The sequence below is a fragment of the Aplidium turbinatum genome, chromosome 4 (genome assembly GCF_918807975.1).
Source record: "Aplidium turbinatum chromosome 4, kaAplTurb1.1, whole genome shotgun sequence".
Taxonomy (NCBI): domain Eukaryota; kingdom Metazoa; phylum Chordata; class Ascidiacea; order Aplousobranchia; family Polyclinidae; genus Aplidium; species Aplidium turbinatum.
Genome location: NC_137475.1, coordinates 11,239,803 through 11,252,076, shown reverse-complemented (window position 1 = coordinate 11,252,076; position 12,274 = coordinate 11,239,803). Strand labels below are relative to the sequence as shown.

General features: G+C 34.7%; 1 protein-coding gene across 1 annotated transcript; it reads right to left on the bottom strand.

The window, feature by feature from the left end:
* Nucleotides 1–7,573: 7,573 nt before the first annotated feature.
* On the bottom strand, nucleotides 7,574–11,667 carry LOC145768901 (insulin-like growth factor-binding protein 5). The gene is made up of 6 exons (XM_082580507.1): nucleotides 11,577–11,667; nucleotides 9,958–10,092; nucleotides 9,210–9,328; nucleotides 8,822–8,961; nucleotides 8,180–8,287; nucleotides 7,574–7,681 (listed from the first exon to the last, which is right to left on the bottom strand). The coding sequence occupies exons 1-6, from the start codon at nucleotides 11,648–11,650 to the stop codon at nucleotides 7,574–7,576; spliced, it is 684 nt and encodes a 227-aa protein (XP_082436633.1). The 5' UTR covers nucleotides 11,651–11,667.
* Between the last annotated feature and the right edge of the window lie 607 nt (nucleotides 11,668–12,274).

Sequence of the window (12,274 nt, the reverse complement as noted above, 5' to 3'; positions counted from 1 at the left end):
TTTTTACGAGTTTGCTAGCTGGGGTCGTTTCCGCACCCCTGCAGTATTTTTCTTGTCAGGAGTATTAATGCAAAGTTAAACTTATAAAACCACCCTGTGGTTGCAGAAAACCAGCATGAGGCTACTTTTAATTGCTAGATTATTTAAACTTGATTGTGTGATTCAGTCAAGCACAACCATCATCAAAACTAAAAACATGAAATTACTAGCGGAAATTCACTTATTGATTATGGTATGTTTTGTAATAGATAGTGATCGCTTTCTGCATTCAGTTGTGCAGTCTGCAAGGTAGCCTACACTAAAAATATCGATGCTTTTTAGAAGTGATGCCAAGGAAAAAGTAGGCTATTCACTGTATTCAGTTTAGCAGTTTTTTCTTTCGCTACCTTTTGTTCACAAATACAAACACCAAGACAAAAACATTCTACCTGAAAGTAGTGATGTAGTTAGAGAAGGAATGTTTGGGAGGGGAATGCAACTGTTGGGAGGTGGGCAAACACGATAATATTTAAATAATCAGCTTTTTGTATAGATATTGAACGCGGGAAAACATTTATAAAACGTCATTCAACATGTAATAAAATTTCATCAAAAAGTTTTAATAGCACTAAAACTCCATTTTTGGGGAAATAAGAAAAATTTTGTGGAGGGTGGGGCAATTTCCCCTCATGACTCCTTGTGGCTACGTCCCTGGCTGGAAGTTATTGAATTATCAGTATTGACAGGACCGTGTTAACATCACCACGTACCCCTAACCGGAAAAGCATAGTGGTCAAAGGTTCACTAATGTTTAGTCTGACAAGCGTTTTTTTGGTTATGCAATAAAGAGATGGAAATCACTAAAGAAACTCGATATTAGCTTACATCAAATCAGGGAATCTGTTTTGTTGATCTAATTTGATATTACTAACTGTTTTATATTTAAGTAAACAGAACCAGAGAATCGATACTATATTCTGCAGATTATAGAAGAAACTTTGAAAACTTATTTTAAAAATGGTTACATTTGGCTTTTCGAAACCTTCAATGTTCATGAAATGCTGAAAATGTAATGTTTGATATTGACATTCTCCGTAGCGTTGATAAGAGCAGTTGATGGAGCAAAGCATTGTTCAACCCGTTAAAATTTTACCGCTTTGACATCTTTTTAAGGGACCTTAAAGTCGATAAGAAACACAGCAACGTCATCTTTATTGGAGATGACTTGGTATTTTCAACTACAACGTTTTAGCTCGACCACGGTCAAGCAAACTTCAAAGTTTTGTATTTTTTTTCTTATACCCTTTTCTAGTTTTTCTAAACCTTGGTGTGTTACGTTAAGTGGCCTATTATGTATTTTATGTTACTTTCATTGTCAGAAATAAAGATCTGTCATGTCATGTGAGGCGCGTAGTCAGGTGCATAAGGCGAAATGAACAGTAAATCACTTTACAGTGTTTTACGATGAAACCAAGATAAAAAAAAAAAACAAACTGTTTGGCTGTCTTGCAAGATTTTTAACATGTTTTAGTACGGTAGCAAACAATATTTGAACTTTAAATGCCACAAACAAAAATTAACGTCGATACAATACAAAACAATTTTATGCGAAAAGTAATTTTCAGGGTAAGGGGGGCTGGGGGTTTTGGACAAAAATTTCAAATTTTTTACCAAGGGTCATTAAATATACTGTTGTATCGTAAATCAGGGCTAAAGTTGAATTTGAAAAACAAGCCGATTAATCCCCATTCCCTATTAATAGCTCTTTGCATAGTTATGGAGTTTAAGTCGGTATCGAAAATTTGTGGGGTCAACATAAAGCGTTTTCAATTGAACTTTGCAATCCTTGTGTAAAGCACAATACAAGTACGATGAATAAAACCGATGAAAGCGTGACCGCAGAAGCAAAACAACTTATAGTGAACAGAATTAATGTAAACTATTATCGCATTGTTTGCATGCTAAACATTTTTTTGTAACTTGGATGGGAAAGAGCTTATTGTGATTAGAATGATCGAAGGAAATTGTTATTCTCATATAGATTCAAAGAGTTTGTGACCTTCACACAGTGCTTCACGGCCAACTTTAAAACATTTATTAGAACATTTTAGTCGCTTTCGCTAAATTAGTAGATTACCAATAGATTTCGGGAGTAGGGGGAGCAGATGGTGCTTACACAACACTGCTTATTGATCTCCAGTTACCCCTTTAACATTGTTTTCGTTTTTCTGATCAACGACAAAGCGGCTGGCATTCCATCAATATAGTGCAGTGGTTCTTAACCTTTTTTCTATCAAGCCCCTCTTCAATAATGGTCATGTGCCTCGCGCCCCCCTAGATTTTAAATAAGTATCATACCAAAAAAATTGCATTTTTGTCTGTTTATTGTACACATTAGTGAGATACCTGACACTGCTTCTTAGCGACTAGATTTTTAATGCGAGGTTTAACTCCAGAGAGTGAACAACTTAAGTCTCCATCAATTCTCAACCTGTTTCTGTACTTGGTCTTGATAGCAACGAGAGCAGAAAATGCAGCTTCACAAAGATACGTGGATCCAAACATTGTTAGAATTCGAAAAGCCCGAGTTGCAATGAAAGGGTAAACAGGACGGTAATTGGCCCAGAACGTCTCAAGTTCCAGTTCTTTGAAGTCTTCTTTAGCTGTGGAGTTGAACTTTATCTCAAGAAACTCCTCTTGCCTTCTTCGAAAATTCCAACTAGGCCTACTTCGCATTAAAATGGGTTTCTGATGAACTTTCAGGTTTCACGCTTCTCATCCAGATCTGGAAAGTATTTGATGAACTCCGCTTTCAATTTCATTAAGGTGGGTTTCTATTTATTTCTTCTACTCAGACTCAAAGTTATCGTTGAGAGCAGAATCCAAGTTACCAGGGCCGGATTTAGCTGATGGGGGGCCCGGGGCACTTTTAGATCGGGGGGTCCCGTGCAAAAAAAATTTTCATGCCTACGGCGCGAAAAACCATCTCTACGTTTACAGTAGCATCAGTCCAGTAGCCTACTGCACAGCATTTTGCAGAAACTTTAAAGGCCAAAAGGGAAAAAATAACACAAAATCACATTTTTTTCCACATAGAGGGGCTCTTCAAAAGTCGGGGGGCCCGGGGCAACTGCCCCCTCTGCCCCCCCTAAATCCGGGCCTGCAAGTTACTGAATCTCGCTGGATTTCCTTGTTCAACTCGACTCTTCCAGAGGTCGAGTTTGGCTATAAAAGTTCGAATGATGTCATGATGCTTAATGACGTTGATGTTTTTCCCTTGAAGCTTAAGGTTGAGAGTATTCAATATTTCGAAGATGTCCACGAGGTACGCTAGTGCTACTTGAAAGCCTTCGGACTGAAACTTGACCAAAAGTTCCACCTTCTGCCGTGATTCAAAAAAATATTACGACTTTTTTTTGTAATTCATGAAGCCTTTTCAGCATGTTACATTTGGACAACTATCGAACATTCGTGTGGAAAAGCAAGGCTTTATGATCGGACTGCATATCCTTACACAATAGCTTAAAAAGACGGCTTTTAAGGGCTCCGGCTTTTATAAAGTTGACCACCTCGATAGCTAAGTTCAGGACATCCTCCATTTCAAGAGGCATAGTTCTGGATTCTGCAAGAATTACTGAATAAGTTACAATATAAAATAAGATAAAATACAAAATATGACGAACAGCATAGGTCCTAGGACATTAAAGTAATTAAAAAAAATTGAAATTGTTGTAGAGCTCGCGCCCCCCCTGAGAGATGCTTCACGCCCCCCCGGTTAAGAACCACTGATATAGTGCGATGCAGCCGGAGACTATGTATTGTATAGAGCAGTGGTTTTTAACGGGGGCGGTACCGTCCCCCGGGGGTGGGGGGAGTTTTAATTTTGCAAGGGGGATGATTACCTCGGCTTAAGGGGGCGTTTTGATTTTTAGGGGGCATTCTGGTTTAACTCATCTAGTGCCCAGCGTAACGATTTCGTCAAAGAGCTCGTATCTTCGTGGTAGCATTTCCTACCTCATACTTGGCGGAAAAGGAATTCAGCTGTGTTGTTCTGCTACATACCAAACAGCGAAACCCACTTGTCATATCCTTAAAAGGTATCTTCGAATGTTTCTCACTGGCTTTATACCGGATGTGAAGAAACTAGTAGGCTACTTTCTCACCCAGCTCAAGGTTCACATTGACTACCAGTAGGCCTATACTGTTTTCATACTCGCAAATATACAGTATATTTGCTTTTCATCAAATATAGTTCCTAGTCTCTAAAACCCTTACAGCCTGTTTCACACTAAAAGGGGGATCATCAAAAGGTCCTTATTCTAATATTCTAGTTGAAATAGAATTCTATTTGTAATTCAATTATACCCTTTTAGTGTAAAACAAGCTGTATGGGTTTTAGGGACTGGTAGCTAGCCTATATTTGATGTAATTCGCTCTGCTTGGCATTGAGCACTTTTGTAGTATTAATAGTATTTATTGTTTTAAATTCGCTTTTCGTAATTAATCGTTTTTGTTGGGAAGCGGTAAAATTTTGCCAGTTCATGAAGGGGGCATTTGGCCAAAAACGTTTGAGAAACACGGGTATAGAGCATCTCGTCGGCTGATTGGTTTTGAATGTGGATGCCAGAATAAAACAATAAGCACTGTTTGCAGAACATACTCAATGTTAACAGCCTACATTACTTTGAAGGTTTGGTAAGTGTAAAAACCGGAACAGCGAAGGGGCAATATAACATACATTGAACACAAAAAGCAAAAATTTCCAACTCAAATTGAAACAAGTTCAAAAAACGTCGGGTTGTAACTTTTAATTCATTAATCTTGAAAAGAAAAAAATACTTTGGATCTATTGCAGAAGACAAAGGTAGGCTATACTTAGCCTACTAAATGATGAAAATAAAAAAGAAATTTAAAAAAAATATGCTTTGCTGTTTGAATTTGTATTTTGTTTACTATAAAGTTAAAATCGATAAAAAATAACTAAAAGTAAATTAACAAAAAATTAGAATCGAAAAATTTGAACTTGAAACACTCATTGTCACTTACAAATCTGGTTGTAATATGTGTTTGCCTTATGGCTTTACTACACTTGTATACACTACTATATCTGTTCATCACACATTTTATTTTGACAACGCAGCATTTCCGATTTAGTTAATCATGACTCGTCTAAATATAAAGTTTTCCTGGCATTGTCATGTTCAATTGATTTGCTATGGCTTAACAAGACAGCACAATCAGAAGAAGAAATCGCATCACGATTTTATTCCAGCTTGTCTTGTGGAAGTATTAAGCAACTATCAAACAAGCTTAAGTTGTTAAGCATGCGCAAATCCGATGCACAAAAACAGCATTAACTGTTTTCTGCAAACAATAATGTTACAGTAGATTATAAGCAATGGTAGAGTTATTGTCATGTAAAAAATGTTTTGTTCTAAGTATTTATAATGTCAGAAGTTTTTTTTAGCAAACACTAACAATAATTTAATCGTAGCCGTTGAGAGTCTATAGTTTGGGCCATGTACCAATAACATTCCAGCCCGTAGAACAAGACACCGATAAAAACACTTCTTAGAAAGCCTAAGGAATGGAAATGCTAGTTAAATTATCGAGGAAAGAGGTCGTTTTTTCCCAAAAACCAGTTGTCTCCAAAATCAAATAGACTTGATTCAAATGTCTATCTTCCAAATTTTAAATACACAAGGTACGGTGTTCCATCGGTATCCAGGCTAATAAAAGCATGATTATTATTATTATTATTCTAGTCACATTTTGATTGGCACATTGCAGTTTTGTAAAGTAAAAAGGTCTGCAACAAGCAAGACTTCTACAACCAGGGCTGTTTTTGTAAAGGAGAAGCACAGAATTTGGGGAATTTTGCTTTATTTGGCTTTTCCAGGTACTGAATTAATGCTTGAGCCAACTTTCTCACCTGCGTAGCTATAAGCTCTCTGTTGTACTTCCTGTAAGTACCTCGAAAAAAATTGCATTTATGCGTATGTAGTCATAACAAAAAGCCGGGGATATATGTAGTCATAACAAAAAGCCGGGGATCTCCGCAAAAAGCTTACTTTGTTTTAAGCTTGTTTTTATTTGTAACTTCAAGTTACACATAATATTGCATTGTAAGTGTCGTTGATAATGGAATATTTACCACTACGTTCAGTTCAGTTTGTTTTTATTTCTTACCATCACAACAACAAGAAAAACACATGTCAACTCAGCAATGGTCTAGAAAAGATGGGAGTGACAAAACCAGTAGGCTAAGTTAAATCGTGCTTGATATTGGAATAACTTCTTAAGTTAACAAAAAATTATGCACGGTTGCAACACTTTTTCCGTTTTTAAAAGTCAAAAAAGTGTAAGTACATACAGGCTTATATATCGGAAATTAATATTTTCAAGATTTGTGTGAATGGACAAATAACTCATTTTCTTTCAGTGTAATTGAAGAACGTATGAATATTATCCTGGCTTGAAATAGTAGGCTTCCAACGCCAATTACGCATACAATTAATGCTCTCATGTTTATCAAAAACAGTGTTTTCAGTTAGGCTAAATAACATGTAGGCTAGCTTGTGTGCATTTACAAAATATATTTCATACGCATCTGAATTATTTGTTCATTATTTTAAAATATACTAATGAAATCGATTTGTTTGTGCAAGCGGTTGAAAAATTATACCGCAGTAAAGAATAATTTTGATCTTTTACCAATATTTCTATTTGATTCGGTAAATTGGTTCGGCCGAAAGTTTATTTGCCCAAACAATATTTTCTTGATTTACTTTCCTGCTTCTTTGAATTGTGATAATCCACTATCTAAAATCTGAATGCGTGTGCAATTCGTTAGACATGTGAAGTTTTTATTTTTTGAAAGAAAAAAAGCACTTTTATTACATTTACATAAATAAATACTAATAAAAATAGACAACGCATTTCACAAACCTTTTACAAAACTTCTTTCAGAATTAGAAATAATTTATTTCGTTTTTGTAAAGGACTTGTGAACGGTGAAGGACGTGTCAACGAACAACATTTAATGCTCTTCTTACAAGGGTTAAGTTCATATACCGAACTATGTATTCAAACAGCAGTTGAATACTGTCTTTAACTGCAAATTGCAAAGCAAGTAACAATTTTAGGCATCTTATCTTTTTTTACGGTTTGTAACAAACGTATACCGTTACACATCAGCAAGACAAGAATGCTCATTGTCAAAATAATTTAAAAATAAATTAAACACACCAAAAAGATATAAACAAACTATGCACATAAGCAACAGATCGAGTTTCGCTTTTAGCAACATTAGTGAAGTATGCACATAAGGTTCCAATCATGCTTGAAAATCACAAAAAGTTCATATTTTCCATTCACTCGAAGTCGAAATCACTTGACTTGAAGCAGGCTCAATCCACATTTTCAAGGTGGTTGACTCCGTCACGAGTCAGCCCACCAAAAACATCAAGCGCTGTTTATTGAAATATTTCTTTGGAATCGGCAAAATCCTCCATTGCCTTGTGACTCAACTTCTTAGCACGTGGAACATTAATTGAAGAATGCTGAAGCTTGCGGATGAATGACTGTTTTGTTTTCATCCTGTGCACGACAAGGGCCCATCTGTCCATGTGTTTGCAATCGGACGTCCTTTCGTCGTTACACACCAGCATTTTCCCATTTTCCCTTTTGATGAGGTCATGCACTGAAAAGTAAAAATCAATTTGATTATTTAATGAAATAAATTACAAACATTAAACCATATTTCAAATGTTGTAATGTAACTTTCATACGTTATCCAACAAAAAAGGTTTTCCATGAGTCTGAAAACTCAGGAAAACAAGATTAGTCAGTTTGTATAGGCTTATACAGTAGCCCACAATGATATGTTTTATTATCTACTTTTAGCAGCAAAATCACCAAAAAAATTGTGCATCTAAGTTTGTTAATTTATTGTTCGTGTAAACCTTAAGCCATCAAGGAATTCATCCCTTGTTTAATCCCAAAGTCATGGCTAACTACCCTGGAGCAAAAAAAAATACTTGGTTCTGTTATACCTATGTTGCAATGCTCAATGATCGTGTTCAATATTTCAATACCCGCTTTTGGTATTCCAATTCCAAACCCTACGGTAGGCCAGAGCTGCGCCTACAAGTAAGTACTATTCAAAATATGCAAGTCGGTAAGAGGATAGGCTACATACTTGTTTTGCGACATAATTTCCATTGGTGTCGCATGCTGGAAACCATGTTGATTCTGACAATGTTACACATTTTGTCATCATCTCCTCGTAATGATGCGAGCAGTCTCCCTGGAACAAAATGCACTGATTAAACATTCTGAACAGACAAACTGTAAGTTGTTGAAAAAGTAGGCTATTTCTAATATCTTTCAAATACATAGTTTTAGTATTGTGTTGAAATCACTTGATAACCCCTTTTCACAAATTTGTTTTTTAACTGGGCTACTTTTTCGTTGTTCATCATTTGTGTTTAAATACAATCATTTTTCAATTTGAGTATAGAAAAGTGCCAATTAATAGAAAATTTTTAAAAGTAGGAAAGTAAAAGTCGTATTAAAAAAATAGGTTGATGTCATGGAAAAGGCAAAAACCAGGGCAGATTTTTTCGGAAGATTATATCTTTGATAAATTTTGATAGATAAATTCTGCTCACTGTTGGTGAAAAGCTAATTCAGAGTTTTTTAGAATGATCAAAACCTTTTTGTTTGTCACATGTAAATGTATCAAACTGTAGCAATACTTTATTCACAGCAAAAAACAATCGCCCCTGCTTTCAACGAAGACAATCTTTCACGAAGAATGAGAGCTTTTCAAAACACTTACATTATGGTTCAATGGTGACAATAATCCGAAATGAGGATGTCTTGGAAATCTTCTATTTTTCCTGCTTTTTCGTCGGTTATTTTGATGCCTAGATCTTCTTTTTTCACTAGAAGAAGCTGTATCTGTTCTTGCTGAAGACGCTGTTTCATTCAACAAAACATTTTATAAAAATATTTAACAATTTTTTTTTTATAAAAGAAAATAACGAAACTTCTTTGAATATACCGTACAGACGTTTTTTTTAATACTTTACTTTGGGTAAAATTGGTAATACTGTATCTACATTAATATCTTTTTGCATGGAAAAAGTTTGAAAGCAGTTAACACTATGAAGTAATTAAACATCAAAAACGCAAGTTAAATTATAAGATGCAAACATATAACTTACAGCTCGCTCCAGTTCTCCTACAAATGCCAACGTTGTTCATAATAGCTGACAATGATCGTTCTCCGTTTCTTCCCATGCACTGTAAGCCTTCTGCACATTTTGGTAGCTGTACACCGCAACTGTAAAGACATTAAAAATGATAAACTGTGTTTTGGATTCAAATGCTCAGCTTTACATACACCGATTAGCATAAAGAACATGCAGAATGCTTTTGGCACACTTTTTTTCATAGTAAAAACGTTATTTTAAACAATTAGCCTGGAAATTGTTACTTTTCAACATCCCCTGAATTAATATAAAATAAAGGCGATCGGCCAATTAAAATTGGTGCCCTTAGTGAAGTTAATGACATACTTGAGCTAACAAAACTGAGAGGCCGTGATCATTTTATTTTGCTCAAAAGTTATAATTTGGAATCGGTGCATAATTTCAACACGGTACTCCTGTTTCTAATAGTAGGTTTTAAAATAGATTCTACAGCTCCAGAATCAGACAAATTCGTTTGTAATTGTAAACTGCTTTGAAATCTTTTATATATTTGCGTTGTGTTAAAGCTCGTTTGACTAATTAAATCTCTACTATTTCTTTTTTCAAACAATGAACCAAAGAGCTTAATGAGTTCTTCACTGTTTCAAAAGTTAGGCTGGATGCAAGCTTGTCGGTATTATCCACAAAAATACCCAGGTTTGAAGCTCGTTGTCCACGCTTTCATTTTTAAACAAAGCTTTTAGTTTAATTTAATATCTACCTTTCTCCTTCTTCTTTTGCGCATACCATGCAACATCCGCAACCGGGTTCTTTCACTAGGTTCGGACAGTTTGGAGTGGGAGGACATTCAGAATCTCTTTTCTCGGCATAACATACAGGACATATATTCACGCATCTGAAAAAAATAAAAATTTGATTACTTGTATTGTCAGTGCATATTTTTTGTTATGCAGTTTGCACAAAACAATATCAACAGACACTGCTTTATTTTATGTTAGTGTACAACAGCTCAGTTAAATATCAACTTGTATCTGAACAAACATGCATGTGATATTTGCTACCTCTTAAACCCCACGCTGGATTTAATGCTTCCCACCTGGATTTTTGATGCTGTTTATCACGTACAAATGATTTCTACAGTCAAATCGGCTATCTATCTTAGGGGACGCAAAAGGCAACTCTTAGTGAAAAAATATACAAATATAATTTGTCATCGTTTTTTAAAACTGGTTAGTTGAAGTGGTTGGCTGAAGTGTTTATAATTTTCTCGGACAAGAAAGATGTAGGCTACTTTGAGGAGTGATCAAAAGTATGATTGACATTAATAGTAGGTTTCGATTATCGTGCTTTTAATTTTATCAATTAAATTATGGTTTTTTAGAAAATCATTTTTTATATTAAAAGGATTTCCACTGCGGTGGCAAAAATCATTGAAAACTTTTCTTCATTTTACAACAAATATCACCAGGTTAAAGTTTTATATGGAGTTTTTCATACAGGATGCCACTTGATGAGTTGCTTGTAACACTTTAACTAATTGATAGGTATGGTGACGTCACAAGATTATGTTCATGATTCATTTGGATGCATCTGCTACAATAAAGTATAACTCATCTGACAAAATTATTTCGTCATTTATTGAGTGGCCTATATGATTTTGTTCTTTGTTTAAAAACAGAACACATGCATCCGCAACATGAGATTATGCTGAAAAACAGTTGCCTGAATGATTGCAGAAGTTCACTCTATTCTAAACGATTTTCATTATCTATATGCGTTTTTGGCGAATACATAGCTTACTCATATGCTCTTAACGCAGCTCGAAAGCCATGGTTGATTTTATGAAATTTTACCGTTAGGCTACTTATAAAATGCAAGTTAAAATATTTTTTGATAAAACATTCATAAATTGAGAAAACAATGAATGTTGCTTTGCGGTCAAAATACATTCAGTGCTTAATCTTTTAATGCTTAGAAATGAAGTTACATCGAATGTTTCTGCTTTTACTTTCACAATCATCAGATGAACTTTGTAACTATTTCTAGGACAGACAATGATCCTAATGAACCCCAAAATTTTTAGCATCAAATTATTTAGTGAGTCAATAAATATTAGTATGAAAACATAAGAAGTATATGTAAATGTATTCTTAAAATAGTATTTTCAAAAAATTAAAAATAGCCTGTTGGAATTGAAAACATAACTTTTCAACTATTTTTATGAAAACAAAAAATAACATATGTTTTTCCACACTTCGTTATTTTAAGAGAGGGATTTAGGCCTATATATATTTTCCTACTACGTAATTATTCTAATATATTAGTATTAATATGATATAATTATGGTATTATTGTATGGTTGCTAATAGGCTCACTCACATTGTTGCTTTGTGACACTTTGTAATAGAACAACAAGCACAAAGTAAGCTGACAAGGATACACAACTGATTCATTATGCAAAATTTTGTGCTGAAATTGTTTTCAATAAATACGTAAAAATATCTGCAAAGCAAAAACAAGTTAATACGAAAATTCATCGGTTATTTTTGTTACTAAAAAAGTGAAAAAAATGCCCTAAAACAATAAATAGCAGTCTACACTTCAGGTTTTATCACAAAGCGTTTGGTCTGATTTGAAATCATCAGACTATCTATATTTTTAGCTAAGTAATTAGTTGCAAAAGTACAACATATAATAATTACAACATTTATATAGCGCCACATCCACAATTGCAAACTATGCTATAGGACTAAGTCCTAAAAAAAGCACTTGTTGATGTTGAGATGAGAGTTAACTTTGTTGTACTCTCTTGTACAACAAGGTGAACTCTTTATTTGAAGCTCTTTTCGTCTAGGTCGGTTGTCGGTTTAGTCTTGCGTCTAAATCTAAACTGACTGTAAGCCTATTGGATTCTGTTTATATAAGCGTGAGGAAAAAAAGAAAGAAGTGGAGAAGTGTCATTGGCAAATTGCATCACAGAATTATAACATTGCGATTGTACGATACGTCATAATAGGTCTTCTGAATACGCCTACTGTAATTGAATGGATAAAACACGCGCTTTATCTCGCTTGGTT

Excerpts from the sequence above, each read along its gene's own strand:
- LOC145768901 (XM_082580507.1), bottom strand. The coding sequence starts at position 11,650 with ATGAATCAGTTGTGTATCCTTGTCAGCTTACTTTGTGCTTGTTGTTCT. Across the intron at positions 9,329-9,957 it reads GCAAAAGAAGAAGGAGAAAG|TTGCGGTGTACAGCTACCAA; the intron begins GTAGATATTAAA and ends ATGTCTTTACAG. Across the intron at positions 7,682-8,179 it reads GAAATTATGTCGCAAAACAA|TGCATGACCTCATCAAAAGG; the intron begins GTATGTAGCCTA and ends TTTACTTTTCAG.